The sequence below is a fragment of the Octodon degus genome, unplaced genomic scaffold (genome assembly GCF_000260255.1).
Source record: "Octodon degus isolate 3935 unplaced genomic scaffold, OctDeg1.0 scaffold00063, whole genome shotgun sequence".
Classification (NCBI taxonomy): Eukaryota; Metazoa; Chordata; class Mammalia; order Rodentia; family Octodontidae; genus Octodon; species Octodon degus.
Window position 1 is genome coordinate 8,277,672 of NW_004524639.1, and position 20,458 is coordinate 8,298,129.

At 35.6% G+C, this 20,458-nt stretch overlaps 1 protein-coding gene across 3 annotated transcripts in view; it reads left to right on the forward strand.

Moving 5' to 3' along the window:
* Smarca1 (SWI/SNF related, matrix associated, actin dependent regulator of chromatin, subfamily a, member 1) overlaps positions 1–20,458 on the forward strand; it is a 95,156-nt gene that overhangs the window by 54,646 nt on the left and 20,052 nt on the right. For 2 of the 3 annotated variants that reach the window (XM_023718826.1, XM_012515427.2), the window contains exons 18-21: positions 3,389–3,499; positions 3,757–3,870; positions 12,596–12,718; positions 15,873–16,005. In XM_023718826.1, the coding sequence (XP_023574594.1) occupies positions 3,389–3,499; positions 3,757–3,870; positions 12,596–12,718; positions 15,873–16,005 (481 nt within the window). The remainder of the gene's footprint in view (positions 1–3,388; positions 3,500–3,756; positions 3,871–12,595; positions 12,719–15,872; positions 16,006–20,458) is intronic. The other variant, XM_023718827.1, reaches the window with a different exon arrangement.

Genomic DNA, 20,458 nt, shown 5'->3' on the forward strand with positions numbered 1-20,458 from the left:
AGTTATCCAGCTGCGTCTGGCTTAGGTCTGGCTGCTGTGCTCAGCTCCTTCCCGCTGCGGACCTGGGCTAGGATTGGGTCTGGGGGTTCCCGGAACTCAGCAGAAATTCCTACTCAGCGGGAGGGGTGGGGCAGGTAAGGTGGAGTGGTGGGGGGTGGCCCGAGGGGGAGGGAGAGGGTCCGGCCCATGTTGCGCCTGGGCTGGTGCTGGTCCCGCAGGCACAGGGTAGCAGGAAGCTCTCCACACACTCACCGACTCACCGGACCTGGGCTAGGACTGGGTCTGGAAAATTTTAATAATCATGATAATTTGTGTTTTTTAAATTAAGTGCCTGACAGCAGCAATATGTCTAAAATCAGATTTTTTAATATAATGTAATGAGATTATATTTTATTCCTGTTTATTTATGTTTTCTGGATAGGTTTTTTTTATTTGTGAGACAGGGTCTTGCTATGTAGTCCAAGCTGGTATTGAACTCACTATATCCTATGATGGGCCTGAACTTGCAGAGATCTTTCTGCTTGAGTCTCCCAAGTGCTGGGATTCTAAGAGTGTGCCACCACTCTTGGCCCTGGATAGGATCTTAAATTAGTTTCATGTTATCCTTTGAAAGAAACTGAAAGTCTGAGGGAATATTGTTTATAAATCATTGAAATTTTATGTTCAGGTAGATTTTCATTTATTATTTGCTAAACCTATAGCATTATTTCATTAATATGCCTATTGAATGGAATCATGATGATTGAGACTAATTCTCAATAAATTAACTTGAATAAATTATTGTTATTATACTTTGAAATAAGCCAACTGATTCAGAATGATTTGTTTCTTAAACTTCAGGAATCGATCTTTAACATTTATTTCAAATTTGAATATCAAGACCTTCAAAGAAGCATAGATTAAATGACCAAATACATTACTTTAAGAAAGTCAATTTAAACTATTAGTAATTTATTTTCACTTCAATTGAGAAAAATAAATATTGGTTGTATATACAATTTTCCATTGTCTTTTTTTTTGTATTTTAGGGAAAAGTCTGCAGGGTGTTCAGGATCTCACTACTAGATCAGACTCATAGTGATGCACCTGTTTACAGCCTCCTGAGAACTGGGATGACAGGTGCACACCGCCATGCCCAGTCTCAATTGCCATCTCAGCTTGCCCTGGGGGTGGGGCCGGCATGGCAATCCTGGGATAGAACCCCTGACCTCTGAGCCTGCTTGCAGTCGCTTTAGTCAGCTGAGCTATTTGGCCAGCCCTTCTTTTCCATTGTTATTAACCCATATTAATCCATTTGGGATGAAAAGAAAAATTCAGTGTGCTATGGTGTGCATTTCTCCTTCCTTCTCTCCCTGCCTCCCTCCCTTCTTTCCTTCTTTCTTTCTGGTGGTGGAACCCAAATCCTTGCACATGCTAGGCAAGCACTGAGCCACTGAACTACACTCTCAGCCCCAGCTGTGGGTTTTTCTCATCTTATTTAAACATCATATTATAAAATCATTAGCCTTGGAACAGACTTTAAAAATCATTTATTTTAACCCTTCTTGTAATTAAGAAATCCCACTAAGAGCAATTAGGACACATGTCTGATCTTTGTTCAAATGTTATAATGCTGGGTTTCTTAGACCTCCCAGAATACTTTCACTATTTTATATTTTCTGATTTTCAGAAAACTTATCACTTGACTTATAAGGTCCTTTTCTTGTAGTGTGGGGAATTGAACCCAGACCCTTGTGCTTGCCAGGCATTTGATCTGCCAGTGAGCCACACCCCCAGCCTGATTTACATGCTCTTTGATGAAAGAGATTATTTTATTCATCTTTGTATCCTGGACACTGAGTTTCAGGTGATACAGTAGATACATGACATGTAGTTATTAAATTATATTGAGTAGAAATCTATTTCCTTGTAAATCTTCATGTTGGTTTTAATCTAGATCAATAAAGAACTGTGTTCTTTTCTGATTGTAGACATTCATTGATGTGAATGCCACCATGATGTCTGACTTTAGTCTTTACTTCATCAAGTGGTTTGTAGATCACTTACTATCCTGATCATCTTAGTTTATCAACTACTCTTAATATAATGCCAATGTTGGAACTTATCCCTTAGATCAGAACAAGTGGACTGATGAATCAGAGTAGTAGATCAGAAAAATAGATCATTGGCTTCTTGTAGATCATTCACGTATTGTCTTACCTAATGTCACTGGGCTAAGGACTCTGAAATCAAGAAAAACATATGCATTAGAAGCCCATACCTCAGTCTTTAGAAATTTCCATTGTCAATTTTGTCTTTTGGCTGCTGAGATCTGTGTTTTGGCTAATCAAAGAGTAAAATTGTATAATGTTACCAATTCATTTTTTCACACTACTTTGGGGGTTTAATAATACCTTACAATTAATTCTTGGCCACTTAACTAATGCTTTCATGAATTTTGTCACTTTAGTTTGTTTTTTGGTGGTGGGGATTAAACCTAGGTCTTTGTACATGCTAAGCATACATTCCACAACTGAGTTACACCCCAGTCCCATACGGTTGCATTGACTCCTCAAGGTAGGTATTATTTTCATTTTACAGACAGATAAAACAATTCTGATAATTTATGCTGATACAGTAATTCTGATGAAAATTCAAATACAATAATAATCATCTCCCAAAGTTGTACAGCTGGTAAAATGACAGAATTTGGATTCATGTAGGTCTCTTTGATTCCATTGCTTTTCCCACTATACCTCAGCTACCTTTCCAGATGTTTTCTTTCTTTATGTATTTAGTACAGGGTTACAGGGTCATACTACACAGATTGGACTTGTAGTGATCCTCCTATATTTAGCCTCCCAAGTGCTGGGATTAGAGGCACACACCATCATGCTCAGTCTCAATCATGGTCTCAGTGCACCCTGGGGATGGGGCTGGCATGGCATGCCAGAGATCGAACCCCATCCAGGTGTTTTCATTTTAACATTTCTCTTGGAGGATGGTGGATGCATAAATGCCTGTCATGTTGATATTCTTCATTTACCCTTCTCATGGATTTTATACTTCATATACATACCTCAATAACCAGAATTGATACTACTTTTTTCTTGTTATTTCCCACTTATTTAAATTGACACAGCATACTACGCAGATTATACAAAAATCTCAGTTACTAAGGAAGAACAAATTTTTAAGCTACTTTCTCAAAGGAAACAAAAGCCATCTTTGCACCTAAACTGCTGTACAGTACAGGTTCCGGAATTTGGGAGGCATAGTTGTGATTTGTAAGGCATTTGTAAGGTTTTGATTCTAACAGCTTTGATTTTTCTCATGCTTCTTCAGCCTTGATCATGAAATAAAACAATTTGGAGTAATTAAAGCCCTTGTTCTTGCTTGTCGTACATAGCATGGTATGGTGGAATGGATTGAACCTCCCAAACGAGAACGCAAAGCAAACTACGCAGTGGATGCCTACTTTAGAGAGGCTTTGCGTGTCAGTGAGCCAAAGATTCCAAAGGTAAAAGTGCGAGGCTAGTTTTGAAACACTGTAGTACAGTGATCTTGTAACATGGTCTAAGATACAGATTTATTTATAACAATGCCAAATCACAGTCCCTACTATCTAACAATAAAATAAAGTACTTCGTATGGCCTAGCTATATAAATAGATTCCACTGTATTTATTTTTCCTTATATAAAATAGTAAAATTAAGTATGTTCACTTCATATAACTCGTTAAAACAAATGTATATGTAATGCATTTTCCCCTCACAGGCTCCACGTCCTCCAAAACAGCCAAATATTCAGGATTTTCAATTTTTCCCACCACGTTTATTTGAGCTCCTGGAAAAGGAAATTCTTTATTATCGGAAGACAATAGGTTATAAGGTAATTTTTCAATTTTTAGATTAGCGTAATATAACCTTTTAAGATACAATAAACTGTTAATCTAGACTAGGTGTTCCATCTTAATGTAAGAGTAAATACAACAGTTTTAAAACCAAAGCGAGATTTAACTAGAAGTAAATTCTCAAACTGACGAATCACCCAAGAGGATCATCACTAATAGGGATTAATGGAGAATTATCCAATATTTCAGGAGAGTAATACCTATAGTATATACTTTTTGTTTTTATTTTATTATTTAATTTAAATTTAAATTTTCATTAGTACATGTTTATGGTGCATAATAATTATATTCATTGTGGGGAATTGGTACATGTATTCAACATATCTTAATTCTTTTTTATGTTCCTTTCTTTTCCCTTCCCTTTCTCTTTCTTCCATCTCTGAGTCCCCTTTCCATTTGTGGAAGATCTATCTCCCTGTTTCCTATTATCTTTAATTTTTCTCCTTAATTTCTTTATACTTTGGATTTCTCATGTAAGAGAGAACATGCACTATTTAAGCTTGTGTGTCTGGTTTATTTCACTTAGCAATATGACAGATGACTCAAGTTTGTCCTTCTTTGTAGCAAAGTAGTACTCCATTGTGTATAAACATAGTACCACATTTTCTTTATCCATTCATGCGTTGATGGATATATAAACTGCAGTCATGATTTAGCTATTATGCATTATGTGGCAATAAACTTAGGTATGCATGTGTCCCTGTAATGTAATGTTGTAAGTCTTTTGGGAAGATACCTAGCAGCAAAATGCTGGGTCTAATGCAGTTCCTACTTTTAGAGTTTCAGGAATCTCCACACTTATTTCCATACTGGTTATACTAGTTTGCATTCCCACCAACAATGTAGAAGGGCTTCTTTTTTCCCCTGCAGCCTTACCAGCATTTGTTATTATTTGATTTCTTGATGACAGGCATTCTTTCTGGAGTAAGATAGAATCTCAGTGTTGCTTTTGTTTGGGTTTCTGTAAGGGCCAGAGATATGGAACATTGTTTCACATATTTATTGGCCATTTGTACTTCTGAGAAGTGCTTATTCAGTTCAGTTGCTTATTTTTTGACTGGGTCTTTTCTTTTGGGTGTCTCATTTTTTTGAGTTCTTTATGTATTTTAGATATTAATCCTTTGTCAAAGAAATAGTTGGCAAAAATTTTCTTATTCTGTAGGCTGTATCATCACTCTGTTGGCTGCTTACATTGCTGTGTAGAAGATTTTTAATTATATATAATCTCCTTTGTTGATTGTTGGTTTTATTTCTTGTGCAATTGGAGTTCTGTTCAGAAGTTCTTGCCTACAAGTATATCAACAGTTTTGCCTGTTTCCACCACCAGGTTGTTTGTTTTTATATTTGGATCTTTGATTTACTTTTTGGATATTTGAGACAGGGTCTCACTATGTAGCCAGGCTGCCCTCAAAGTCGCAATGATCCTCTTGCCTCAACCTCTTAAGCACCGTGGTTACAGGCATGTGCTACGAAGTCCAGCTGCTTCTAGCTATATTCTTATTTTTGATCCATTTTGATTTTAGTTTAGTGCAGGGGGAGGAACACAGATCTGGATCTGCAAGTGCATAGCCACTTTTCCGAGCATCATTTGCTACCGAGGCTCCTTTCCCTCTAGCATGTTTCTGGCTCCTTTGTCAAAGATCAAACGGTTGATTGTGCCTGGGTTGTTTTTGCATCTTTTTTTCTGTTTCCTTGATCCCTCATGCCTGTTTCTGTGCTAGAACCATGTTATTATTTTTTAATCACCATAGCTTTTTAATAATAAGCATAAGACAAGTTTTAAAGAAAGTAAAAATAGTGATATGTCAGAATGAATAGCTAGGCTATAGATTCAAAATAAAAAATAAAAACTGAAAGTATTAATTAACTTCATATGCTAAACAAACAGATATTGCCTTATTAAAGGTTCATAATAAAGGTTTAGAAGATTATCTTCTGTACTTTTATTGGCTGATACTAGTGAGACTTGACAATGTATTGAAAATGTTAGGCCTCAGGTAGGAATAAACCAAATATTTGTGTGGAGTATTTTATAGTTTATAAGTACTTTAATAATATTTCATTTGATTCCTAACAACTCTATGAAATAGGTATCAGTATCATTTCCATATCATAGGTGAGGAAATTCAGAGAGGTTAAGTGGCCTTGCTTAAGGATGCTGTAGATGCTGATATCAACCACAGTTCTCAGTATTCAAATTTTCTGCTCTTTCCACTCAACATTCTGGGTTATTTCTGCATGTGACATAGCTCTGCTTCTTTTCAATGTCCTAAATAAAGACTGTGTTTATAGTGGTATGACATGTTATTTGGGAGGTAGGCCAAGTGGTAGTCAAGTGGCCGCAATAAAATATCATACTTGATGATAGAACTGTTTATGCTCCTTCTTTAGAGATACTGAAATTTTGTTCCCTAAGATAATTACATGGCTCACCGCATTCTAGCCACAGACCTGGTTTGGATGTAAATAGTGTCTTTCATTACAGGCAGTTTGTGGTTAGAGTGGTGAGGTCTTACAGTGACTCTCTGGGTGCTAGCCAGCTGGAAGAAGATAGAGGCAATGGAAATCTTAGAAGACAAGGGAGTGAAGGCACAGCTGTGAATGATGTTAGAAAGCAAGAGGGGAAAAGAGGTGTAAGAAGAGCAGAAAGGGGTGAGTGGGGTTGAGGAGGCAGGCATGGAATTCATGCTGTGTTACAGCTCATGATGACTGCTTCCTCACCTTCCAGGAAGAAGTGCTAAGAGAAGGAGAATAAGAATGAGTGCAAGGACTTTTTCATTTAACCCCTATGTGTTGAGCACTTGTCTGTTTGAGGTGCTGTGTTAAGTACTTGGGATGAAGTGGTTACTTAGGTGGACAGGATCTTTTGGAACTTCGGTTATAATGGCAGTGACAGACATTAAACAAACAGCACAGTGTAAGGATGCCCTTATCTGTGAAGTTCTGTACCTAGCAAGGGTGCTATGATAGAGCATTACATGGCCACGTAATGGGAACTGCTACACCACCACCACGAGCCCTAAAGCGAGTGCCATTCAAATTGACATTAGAGAGCTGTGCGTGAGCTATGGGAAGTGCAAGAGAGAAGTGCGCTGGCAGGGCCATCTTTCCTTGACCAGGGAAGAGGGAGGCCCCTTTCTGGAACTGCAAGAAGGCAACCATGCAGCTGGTGTGACAGTAGAGGCCAGCCACACGGAGCATTATAGGGCATGTAGTGAAGCTGAACTTTAGAGCAAAGCAAACACCACTGAGATGTTTCTAAGATGGGGAGGTGGTTGGGCAGGGGGTAAAAGACACTTACTTGGGCTACTTGTGTTATATGCTGTTCCAAGTTCTTTATACGTATTAGTTCATTATCCTCTTAACAGCCCTGGAGCCACTGCTTATTTTCCAGATGAGGAAACTGAGACATAAGTTGACTAATTTGTTCAAAATCATACTGTTTATAGTGGTAAAGCATGATCAGATTTACATTTTTGAAGAGTTACTCTGGCTGTGGCACAGAGAATGGAGAATTTATCCAGGAAACCAGCCAAGAGGCTACTGAACTATCAAAATGAGAGAAGATAGTGGCAACTTGGACTGTGCTGCTGGAGGTTGGAGGAGACCCAATGTCCTACTATTCTGCTCTTGGCCTTGTGTCTCTTCAGCCCCATTGTGACTTGCTTCTGTGTTGTCCTAAGACTTGCCTTGATTCCCACTGTGCATGCCTAGCTGAGGATTTACAAAACAATATATTCTGGATGTTGGTCCTTTCTGAACCTTGTCTCTTTTGTTCTTTACCAGGAACTATGGACCTGAGCTAAGGTGGGTTCTTGAATTGGGTGGGTTTCATGTTGAGTTCAGACTCTAGAGAGATTAGCATGGCATGTTATCTGCAACAGCTTCAAGGGTGACGTGTAATACATAACTGTTAGATGTATGCAGCACTCACCCCCCTCCTCAATATTTCTGAAAACTCACCAGGGCCATGAGGAGAGTGGAGCACTAGTTTAGTCTCAGATGAACAAAACTGCTATCATGGAGTCATCTGCTGTTCTCTATATGTAGTCAGGTTTTCAAAAAGTGACTCCTTCCCCCCTTTCTACTTAAATGATTGGTGACTAAAGGTAGAAAGATATTGTCTGTAGCATAGGGCACCATTGTTCATTGTAATGTTCTATTTTGAGTTCCCAAAGTCATTCTGTAGTGATTTGGAGTGGGGGGTAGCTAGTTTGGAAACCCTCAGAAAATGTTCTTTGAGAATCCCTGTATTTGAAGTTTTGTTATCTATTTTGTTCTACTTCCCATATTCAGCACAACAAGATCATAGCAGTACTGCTGATAGTAAGGCCTGGAATTAAAGAGTTGTTTTATTTGAAGCCAAAATATTTGTTTTACCCTAATCACTTAGTGATTTATGGCGTATTATATATCAATTCTTCCTGCTAAGCTTCGAGCTTGTTGCAAGTTAGGCACATTCAGAAGCTTAATTTGCTCTTTTGAATAAAGGGGTTATTATTCGCTACTTAACCATTTGTTCACTAAAGTCTTTATATTGGAAGAGAACAACTTAATTGAATTTTAAATTGCAGTATAAAAATCCACAGTATCTGGAAATTTTATTGAAGACCTACAGTGAAAGTTTTGCCATATTTGAAGTTGAAAGCTGTGCAACATTCTAACATGTATCCCTAATAAATAATTTTGTGGGGAAAAGTATAAATATTTGACAAATTGAGAAAGTTTCATAATCTTTGCAAGATTTAGAACTACCATTGTGGACCACTTATTTTGCAGTGGCTGAACGAAAGTATGGTGAGCTGATTTCAGGTTACTGCTTTCATTTTGTGTGCTGTCACATTTAATTTAGTATTCCATATTTCTATGAAATCCTTGTTCAATTCCTAGGAAATCATGATCTCAAAAAGGTTGCCACTATTTTACAGTTTTTAATCACAAATTGTTTAGGCTTTGACTAGAAATCCAAACAATAATTGAGGTATTTTCCTTTTAAAAGGCAATTTTAAAAAATCTCTTAATTAATTAATTAGGCACACGGTCTTGTTGCACAGCTCAAACTCATAGTGATCTTCTTATCTCAGCCTCCCCAGTGCTGGTATTACAGGCATGTGCAACCATGCCTGGTTTTGGTGCCCAGCTTGGTGCAGGGCCAGCATGGTGTGAGGTACCAAGGAATGAACTGGGTCCTTGCACTTGCCAGGCAGGTGCTTAGAGCACTGAGCTATCTTCCCAGCCCAAATGGCCGTTTTTAATATATATTCATTTTGTTGCTGGGCATTATAATAAAATGTAGACTAGGAGTACTTTAGAAGCCCCTTCGGTATCGGTTTGGTGCTGTTGGTCTATAATTCATCTGCTTAATTCTTATACAGCATTTTGAAATTATTCCTGGAAGCTTAATGTTAATAGGAACCTCATGAGGTAAAAAGTGTGTTTCTCAGAAAACAAATGATGACAAGAAGATTTTAATAGGAGGAGGATAGAGAAATTGCAAACATTTTTAGCAGCCATGTATTTTAATAATTTCCACTTCTAAAAGTTAGATAGTAAAGATAAGCAGTGGTGAAGTCATTCTTAAGCTTTGCTATATTATGTTCAGTGGGCATGAATGAAATTTTCTGCAGTAGATCCTAAAATCAAATGGTATTACATAATATTCTGATTTTACATGGGAAGGCTTTAGTATTAGGGACATCTGTGTAGGAATAAACATTTTATTTTATGTGAGTATTTTTATTTTCTATCATTAATCAGATGTTTTCGTTATAATTTGTTTTGTTGAACATTGAAATTTTGAAAGTATTTGATTCCTCTTCCTTTTTTTTGGTGGTACTAGGGATCAAACTCAGGACCTGGTACTTCCCAGTCAAGCACTTATTCCACTGAACTATTTCCCTGGCTCTTGAAAGTATTTGAGAAGTATCTTAAAAGTCAGAGTTTTTTTGGAATTAAATTTTGAAGTAAAAGTAATGCACATACCAGCAATTTAAGGGGTCCATTAAACTTTAGAGCTATATCTATGATTTTTTTCAAAAATAATAACTTCCAAATTCAAAGATGCTGATATAGTTGTACAGTGAGTGTCCATATATACAGCAAATATATTTTACAGCTTACTTCTGTAACAGCATACACAGTTACTTAAAATTTTCCCTTTCTCCAGCCTTATATAATAAGGATATTTTTTCCTGTTTTAATGCATTCTAGAGTTGAAGCATAAATGTGTTTTATCCTTAGCCAGAGTCCATTATTTTTATGATTTCTTTTTTAAAGTGAAATCTAGGCACAGGACAACATGTAAATATTAAGTGTATCATTGAATGCATTTTGACCAATGTGTGCACGATCCAAACCTCTGTAAAGATTTCCTACTGTAACCCTAGGAGATGTTTCATCTCAGCCAGTGCCCATACACACTTTCCAGAGGTAATTACTGTTCTAACATTAACATTACTTTTTACCATCGATTAGGTTGTTCAAGAATTTCACATAAATGGAATCGTACATTGTGTGTGTAGCGTCTTACATTTAGCATAATGTTGTAGAGATGCAGTTACATTGTCCTATGTATCAGTGGTGTGTTCTTTTATGCAGTTCAACACTATTCCATTGTATGGATAGATCATAGTTTGCTTATCCATTTTTTAAGTTGATGGACATCTGAGCTGTTCACTGATTTGGGGCTGTAATGAGAAAATTTGCTGAGAGCATTCTTGTAACAGGCTTTGCATAAACATGTTTTATTTCTTTCCATAAATCCTTGGGAATAAGATTGCTGGTGTGCATGTAACTTTATAACTGAGTTTAGCTGTGGAAAAGAGTTTTACAAACATTCCCATCTCTGGACTACATTTAATTTTTAACTTACATTTTCTTTTTCATTTCCATTTGCCACTGTCCTAGACTAGATGATTGTACCTCATACATAGGTTATAAAAGTTAGCAGATTCTCTTGCTTCTAGTTGCTTTTCTATTTCAATTCTTTCAGCACAAGGCTCACAGAAAAACACTATATTTTGACACCTTACTCCCTTGTTCAAAAGTCTCCAGTGCCTCATGGGTGGTTTCAGGGCCTGCTAAATATGTTTGTACCTGGCCTTGTGTTTTGTTCCTTCTCAGTATAAGTCCTCACATTTTTTTGTGGTGCTGGGGATGGAACCCAGGGCTTCACGCATGCCAGGTAAGTGTTCCACCAATGAGTTGTACCCGCAAATGCTAACATAAGTGCTCTACACTCCTTACTGTACATTTCTGCCTTTGTGCTTTTGCTCATCCTGCTCCAGCCTAGAATATTCTTCCATTTCCCTACAACTTTAGGATTCTTAAGGTATGGCTCAAAATTCTACAACTACTTTGAGCTCCTAGTGGACAGCAGCATGTCCAGCATTTCTTTCATATTCCAATCAGTTTATCATAGTGCTTTAGACATAATCGATATTTAACCAATGCATTCTAACTTGGTTGTCTAATACTATGATTACAAATGAAACTGCTTTTTAATGCCCAGAATTTACATATGATGAATGATTGGATACAGTAGTTTCAAAACTCATTTTGAAGTTATAACAATGCAATTTGAACTTTATGAAATATGTATAGCAATGAGAAATTATATACTATAATGTGTTATAATTACGTTAGTGTCAAACTTTGACTATCTGATACTTGTAGAAAATGAGTCAGTTGGATACAAGTGCATTCTAAACAGTGGAAGACTTACTGCGAACCCTTTTATTATCATGCTTCATGCAATGCTGTACAACATACTCCACATGTTCTGTACCCACCCTCTTAAATCATTGGGCTGCATTATAGCTGCAGGTGCACGCAGCGATGGTATGAGGCTTTGGGCTGAAAAACTTGGTTTATCCCTCCACATGATGAATGCTGCCCTGTACTGCTGAATCATACTGGTTGTATGTGCTCACCATGACATCATGACACTCTGAGGCCCTTTGGGCTACAGTTTTGAGATACAGGTGGCTGCTTGACTCCTTGGAGAGCTAAGCTTCTGTCCTCAGGGGTTTTCATTCAAACTCTCTTCTCAGTTGTCGATATATTTGCAGCTCTGTACCTCAAACACCATTTATAATTGCTGTTGGTCACTGCTGCTATAATCTGTTTTTTCTTTGACTGCTGGTTCCATTGCAGCTATTGATAGTCTCTGCTACTCCCTTCACTCTCAAATTTTCTTATTTCTTACGTTTTTCTTCTTCATTATTCTATCACTTTTAGATTTTGCATTTTATATAAAAATAGTCTCCCCTCATAAGCCCTGGCAGGCAATAACAGCACTTCATTCTACTCGCATGTTGAAGCTATTCGTGTTGGATATCATTTGTAGGTGTACTGCTCCTTCTTTACCCTGCTATATAATACCAAAGGGATATGGCCTTTTTACTGCCAAACATTTTATTCCATATAATACAATATTACAAGAATGTACTGTGTTCCAAATACAATGAAATCTAGAATATAATGTGGCACTAATTTACAAATGGGTTTTAACTTTAAAATGCCTTGTGGCACAAGAATGATTCTTTAATAATATCATAGTAACACAAATGTGGAGAGGACATTGTGTCATCCAGATTTTGACTCTATATCATTTATTATTGAAATAAGATTGATATGTACATATATGCCCTTACTAATTAATTTGTCTCACAGTGTATCCATCACTCGTTTCTTGGTTAATAGGTGCCAAGGAATCCTGAGATGCCAAATCCAGCTTTGGCTCAAAGAGAAGAGCAAAAAAAGATTGATGGAGCTGAACCTCTCACATTGGAAGAGACAGAAGAAAAGGAAAAACTTCTCACACAAGTAAACTATTTTAAGTGGCTGAAATACTTCTGGTCAACCAATAAGAAAAAAGAAAAATATAGATAAAACTTACTTTTTATTATATTGGCCTAGTATCCGGATAAAACACTCTCACAAAACTCTGAACAAATTTAGATGATATGTCTCTATTTTTAATAATCCCTTTTACAGAATATGCTTCTTTGGAAATATTGGACCATACATATATGCAGAATATGTCAATAACAACAAGTATGACATACTTTTCACCAATTGTAGCAAGATCAGTGAATATGCATTTGAATCTTGATATACAGTAATTGCTAACATGAATTCAAAGCTTTAAGTTCTTTTTTTTTTGATTGAATTGTCTCCTGAAGCTATACCCTACCTATCTTTTGTTTATGGAATAATTTCATTATTTAAAAAATTTATTTCATCTTTTCTTAGAACTTTAATTTAGTGCTAAGAGATCTTTGAAATTTCTTCAGGTTATCATTGTGTAATTAAAAGCAAACAATTATTAAATAGGAAAGGTTTCTATTTGAACAAGATAGTAATATTTTCTTTTATTTATTTTTTATTTTTTAAAGAATACAAAATAGTAATAAAGACAGCCTTTGAAACAATACAAAATTTTACTAATCAAAGTAATAAGAATTCAACAATGATTGCTCTATTGCATGATGTTATCTTCAAATTAGTTGTTTCGGTTACCCGATATAAACATGCAAAATTGGTTTTGAAACAAAACAAAACAACAACAAAAAGTTATAAGAAATTAAAAAGAACAAATAAAAATAAGAAGAAAAATAATTTAAGTGTTAACTGCACTTTTCAAAAACCAGCAGAACCAAATATAAATATGTTCAACTCATTATTGGTTTCACAAGTTTTGAATCATTTTTTCCAAAGAAACCTAGAATAGTAAATGAAAAAGGTACAGTATAAAAACTTGCAAATAATAAAAATATATACTATGTGACACCCCCTTGGTATAGGATGTTGCTAGAAAAATTTATATATATTGTTTATTTTATGAAATCTCCAAATTTCATAACAGAATAATAGAATAACAACAGATAATACACTATATTATTATCTTCAGAGTAGTTGCTCATTACAAGATATTGGCATATAAAAATTCTCTGAACAATATTAGCACAAACTTTCTTAGAAATTACTACTGTAACTATCTTATATTTTGCTTTTTTTCTTTTCCCTTCTTTCCTTCTCCCCCCACCACTCTAGAACTACAAAGGGAGCATCTTTCTCAAAACAACCAAAAAAACTTCAAAAAAACTAGTCCCTCTTTTCTTTTGAGCAACTTCTTCCTATTTTACAATATCTATTGTATATTTTGTTCCTTATATACTCTTCCAGTTTCTTACGCCATGGAGACAATGTGATATTTCTACATATGAGTCTAATTTATTTCACTTAAGAGTATGGGCTCAGAACCAGGGAGGTGGCTTTGTAGAATAAGACCTTGCCTGGCAAGGGTAAGGGCCTGAGTTCAATCCCCAGTTCTGTAAAAAAAAAGAGTATGGGCTCAAGTTGTATCCAGTTACTTATAGATGTCTTGAGTTTATCCTTCTTTATGACTGAATAATATTTCATTGTATATAAATATCATATTTTTTTCTATGCATTTCTCAGTTGATGTACATATGGGTTGTTTCCAAGATTTAGCTATTACAAATTGCAGCAAAATTTATTTATTGAAGTTTTTTTGGTTGTTTTGAGAAAAATGCTCCCTTTGTAGTTCAGGGTATCTTTGAACTCATGATGTAGTCCAGACTGACTGCAAATTTCTGGCAATCCAAGTCTCCTGAGTGCTGTGATTACAGGCATGTGCTACCATGCCAAACTCTCAGCATTTTTAATGAGTAATACATAGTAGTAGAAAAATCTTCACATCAATCATTACAGAATAGTTTTTGAATGTTGCCAATACAAAATGGATAAATCTATGCATATGTCAAAATGTCATAGTGTGCCCACTGACTGTATAGTTATATGTCAGTTAAATAGATATATTTATATGAATATATATATATATATATATCTTTGACTTGTTATAGCATTTAATTTCAGTGACTGAAATTTTACAAAGTATATTTAGAAATTTTTGAACGAAATGTCAGGAAATCACAAAATTTAGCTTGAAAATATAAATAGAGTTGGCTGAGATTTAGAACTTACTATAGGATAAAATCAAACATTTAAATATGCTTGTTTATTTAAAAAAATTCCTGTACCCAAAATAAAATTAGTGCCTTCAAGTGCCTCATGGTTTGCAATATGTAATAGATGTGCTCTATAATGTGAATAGGAAGTCTCAAGTGAGACAATGTTTAGTTTGAAATTAGAAGTATAATCAATATTTTTGCCCCTCATAGTTGACTTTTAGATTGTCTTTCTCTGCTGGTGAAAATTAAGAAATATTTATCAGCTAAAGTCCAAAGACATAAAATTATGATGTCTGGGGTTTCACATTGATAATCGTGGTTGAGGACATAGGGATGGCAAGCAAATTCTTCATCTGTTGCTTCCTGGCTAGGCCAGTAATGCCAAAAAATAGTTAAAACACTGGATAATTGTTCTTCTATATTTTAGTAAAGAAATTCAGTGGATTGATAATATTCTCTTTATGGATATTCTGTGTATGAATACAGTCTTGATAAAAATTTCTGTAGTTGGGAATGCTACAAGGAGCTATAGAGTTCTTTTCTCTATTCTCTTTCGATTTTCAAAAGTGTTCTTTTGATTTAATGTATTACAATCTTCTCTTTTCATTTGTGCGGAGTTAGATTTGTAAAATAATTCATTGCATATCAGGACTTTAGCATTTATATTAGCATTTAAAAATTATCTGTATTTCAGTGTAGTAGAAATATGGATAACATATTTCTATAAAATATGGAAGTCTATAAAACCTAGAATTAAAAACTATACAATTTCTTCAAACTATAAATCAACTTTATATGCTTGGAAAGGAGTATGTTCCTTCAAAATGGAAAAGTATTTATTTCTATACTTGTTCAATTTATTCAACATTTGATTGTAACTTTAAAAAGTGATTTTATACAAAAGAACAATTATCTTTTTGTAGGAAGAAATGTGGATTTATTAATTTAATCTCTACTGATGACGTGTGACTTTTTGTTCACAGGGTTTCACAAACTGGACCAAACGAGATTTTAACCAGTTTATTAAAGCTAATGAGAAGTATGGAAGAGATGACAGTGATAACATTGCTAGAGAGGTAGAGGGCAAATCCCCTGAGGAGGTCATGGAGTACTCAGGTTTGTATGTAGCTTCAGCCATAGTGTTTTATTCACCTCTTTATCATCGTTCAAATGTATCTTTGTCTAAGACCTTTCAAAATTAAAAAAAAAACCTATTTATTTATTTATTTATTTGGGACAGTGCCTCATTATGCAGCTCAGACTTGTAGTGATCCTTCTGTCTCAGCCTCCCCAGTGCTGAGATTACAGGTGTGCACCACCATGCCCGGTTTTGGTGGCCAGCAGGGCTTGCTCGAGGTTCCAGAGCTGGTACCTCATGTGGTACGAGGGATCAATCCCAGGTCCTTGCAGTTGCCAGGCAGGCACTTGAAATGCTGAGCTATCTCTCCAGCCCCTTAATTTTTTTTCACAATACTGGACACAATTGCCTCATGTGTGCACTCAGTAAGTGCTATACCACTGAACAAGATCTCTGGCCCTCTCTTAAAATTTCATGAAGATGTAGGTGAAAGTATTAAATGTATTTTTTTTTATTTTTTAAAGCGTACAAATTAGAATTAAAAGAAAAATATTACAAGTGATACAGAATTTCACTTAACCACATATATGAATTTCACAGCATTTGTTGTTATACAGTGTTGTCTTCCAACTGGTTATTCATATTACCAGATATATGCATGTAAAATTGAAAGAAGAAAAAAAAAAGAAATGTATAAGAAATTAAGAAGACCAAAAGTGCAAATAATTGAAAAAAGAGACAAAACAAATTAAAGCATTAACTGCTCCTTTTCCATAGACCAGCAGAATTGCACAGTACAGTTGTCCAAACCATCCTGATTACATACATAGATAAATCTCTTTCCCCCACTCCTTCTCCTGTCCCTCTCAACTCAGTAACTCTTTTCTTTTGAAGTAAGTTCATTCCCTTTTCTCAGTATGCATTATACCCATCAGATTCCATTTTCTCTTTCAGGTTCTCACACTAAGGAGACAATACAATGTTTGGACATGTGGGTCTGATTTACGTCATTTAAAGTAAAATCAAATTTAAAAGGCAGCTGGCCAGTTAGCTCAGTGGATTAAAGTGCCAGCTTAGGCAGACACAGTGGCTGGGGATTCAATCCCTGACCTGCCCTGCTGGCCCCGCCCCCAGGGCATGTTGACATGGCTATTGAGACTGGGCTTGGTGGCATGTATCTATAATCCCAGCAATTGGGAAGCTGAAAACAGGAGAATCACTATGAGTCTGATCTTTGTAATGAAACCCTGTAGACCCTGCACTAAAATACAAAAACAAAAAACAACACAAAACCCTCCAGAAAACAAAACAAACAAACAAAAAAAACAAACACAAAAGCACCATACTGATTTACTTCATTTAAGATTATGTTCTCTAGTTGCATCCATTACTGGCAAAAGACCCAAATTTATCCTGTTTTATAGCTGAATAATACTCCATTGTATAAAAAGAAAACATCTTTATCCATTCTTCTGTTCATGGGCATCTGGGTTGTTTTCAGAATTTAGTTATATAACAAATTATGCTGCTGCAAAGATGGGTGTTGTAGTTATATATCACTGTGGTTTGACATTTTCAGTTCTTCTGGAAAAAATATCCAGGAGGGGGAAGAGCTGGCTTGAATGGGAGCTCCAATCCTAGCTTTTAAAGGAATCTCCACACTGATTTCCATAGTGGTTGTACCAGTCTGCACTCCCACCAACAGTGGAGAAGGGTTCCTTTTTCCCACAGGGCTTCTAGCATCTGTTATTGGCTGACATCTCAGTGTTGTTTTAATTTGCCTTTCTTGAATGGCCAATTGTTTTGAACATTTTTTCATATATTTACTTGCTATTTGTATTTCTTTTTTTTAAATTTTTTTTATTTATTTGAGAGAGAGAGAGAGAGAGAGAGAGAGAGAGAGAGAGAGAGAGAGACAGTAGTGTGTGTGTGTGGCCAGCTCAGCCCACCAGGGGGCGGGGCTGGCTGGCATGTGGTGCTGGGGGATTGAACCGCGGTCCCTGATGCTTTGCCAAGCTTGTTCTAAGTAGGTGCCTTAGACCACTGAGCCATCTCTCCAGCCCCGCTATTTGTATTTCTTCCTCTGAGAAGTATATATTCATCTCAGATGTCCATTTTTGAATTGGGTCTTTGAATTTATGGGGCCTGAATTTTTAAATTCTTTATATGTTCTAGATAGAAGGCCTTTGTCAGAGGGACAGTCAGGTATAATTTTTCCTAGATGTTGGCTTTTTAAAAATACTCTGTTGGAGATTTGCTAGGAAGTGAAAAAAATTTTCTTTACATCCTTTGTGAGAGTGATTCATAAGTCATTTTTTGGATGTTAATGTAAAAGGCGTGGTTTTCCTAATTTCTCTCTCAGTGTGTTCATTTTGTGGAAAAATGCTACTGATTTTTGGGAGTTGAGTTTGCATTCTGCTATGTTGCTGAATTTGGTGATAAAATTTACAAAACTCTTGGTGGAGTTTTTGAGGTCCTGACTGGATAATGTTATGTCATCTGCAAATAATAATTTTACTTCTTTTCCAATCCTTATTCATTTTATTTCTGTCTCTTTTCTAATTGCTCTGGCTAATGTTTTCAGAACTATATTGAATAAGAGTAGAGAGGGTAGACATCCTCTCTACTTCATTTTCAAGTGAATGCCTTCAGTTTTTGCCCATTTTGTATGATGTTGGCTGTTGGTTTCTCATAGATTGCTTTTATCAGGTTGAGGTTTAGACCATCTATTCTAATTTTCTGTAGGGTTTTTATCATGAATGAGTGTTGGACTTTGTAAAAAGCTTTTTCTGCACCTACTGATATGATCATGCAGTTTTTATTCTTGGTTCTATTGATGGTAGTGTATTACATTTATGGATTTTCATATATTCAACCATCCCTGCATTCATTGAATTAATCCCACTTGGTCATGATGTGTAATCTTCTTGATGATTTGCTCCATTGTTTGTTAGTATTTTATTGAGGATTTTTGCATATATATTTATTAGAGAGATTGCATGTAGTTTTCTTTTTAGTTGAATCTTTCTCTGTTTTTGGAATCAGAATAATACTTGCCTCCAGGAAAGAGTTTGGGAGAATTGCTTCCCTTTCAATTTCATTGAAGGGTTTGAGAAAAGTTGGCATTAAACCTTCTCTAAATTTCTTGTACACTGCTGCTGTGAATTCATTGGGACCTGGGGTTTTTTTGTTGTTAGGTTTTTTACTACGTTTTCAATTTCATTTTTTGTTATTGGATAATGATGTGTTTGTATATCTTCTTGACTCAGCTTTGGCATTTCATACGCATCTAGGAAACTGTCCATTTCCTTTGCATTTTCCATTCTGTGAAAGTAAAGATTTTGGAAGTAGGCACTGATGATCTAAATTTCTTTAGGGTCTGTAGTGATTTGGCCCTTTTCATTCTTTATTGCATGAACTTTGTTTTTCTCCCCCCTTTTTTGATTAGGTTGGCTAGGGTTTTTTCATTTTTATTTATTCATTCAAAGAAACAACTCTTTGATTCATTTATTCTTTGTATTATTTACTTCATCACCAGTGCACTAATTTCTACTCTAATCTTTATAATTTTTGCATTATTTTGGGCTTTGAGCTTGACTTGCTCTTCTTTTTCTAGGAAGTTGAGGTGCAGTATAAGATTGTTTACTTGGGCTAGTTCTGTTTTCCTATTGTGCGAATTTATAGCTGTAAATTTTCCTCTTGAGACAGCTTTCTTTGCATACCATAGGTTTCCATAAGTTGTATATGTATTTTCATTTCATTGTAAATATTTTTAAATTTTTTATAATTTCATCTGTGACCCACTGGTTGTTTAGGAGGTTGTTATTAAATTTCCATGTGTTTATGGTGTTTCTGTAGTTTCTTTTGTCAGTAATTTCCAGTTTATTGGACTGTGATCAGATAGTATGCATGAGATAATTTCAGTTTCTTTGCATTTACTTAGCAGTGGTCTATGTGCTAGTATATGGTCTATTTTGGAGAATGTCCTGTTACAGCTGAGAAGAATGTACGTTCTGTTGTTGCTGGGGAAATACTTTGTAAAGGTCTCCCAGGTCAGTTTCCTCACAAGTTTGGTTTAGTACTGTATTTCTTTGCTGATTTTTTGTCTAGTTGATCCATTTTTTTGTGAGAGTGACATGTTATAGTCTCCCATTGCTGTTATATATTTTTTGCTATTGTATTATTCCTCATTTGATTTTTCATGTCTGTTAAAATTTGTCTCATGTAGATGGGTGGTCCTATATTGGATGCATATATATTTATAATTGTTATCTATTCATCCTGCAGTTTTCCCTTTACAAGTATGTAGTGACCTTGTTTATCTCTTTGATTATTGGCTTGTATTTTATATTGTCATCAATCAGATTAGCAAACCCTACTTTTTTTCTGGCTTCCTGTGCCATGGAAAATTGTTTTCCATCTTTTGACTTTCAGTCTGTGAATTTACTTTTGAGTTATATGGGTTCCTTGTATGCAACATATTGTTGCATT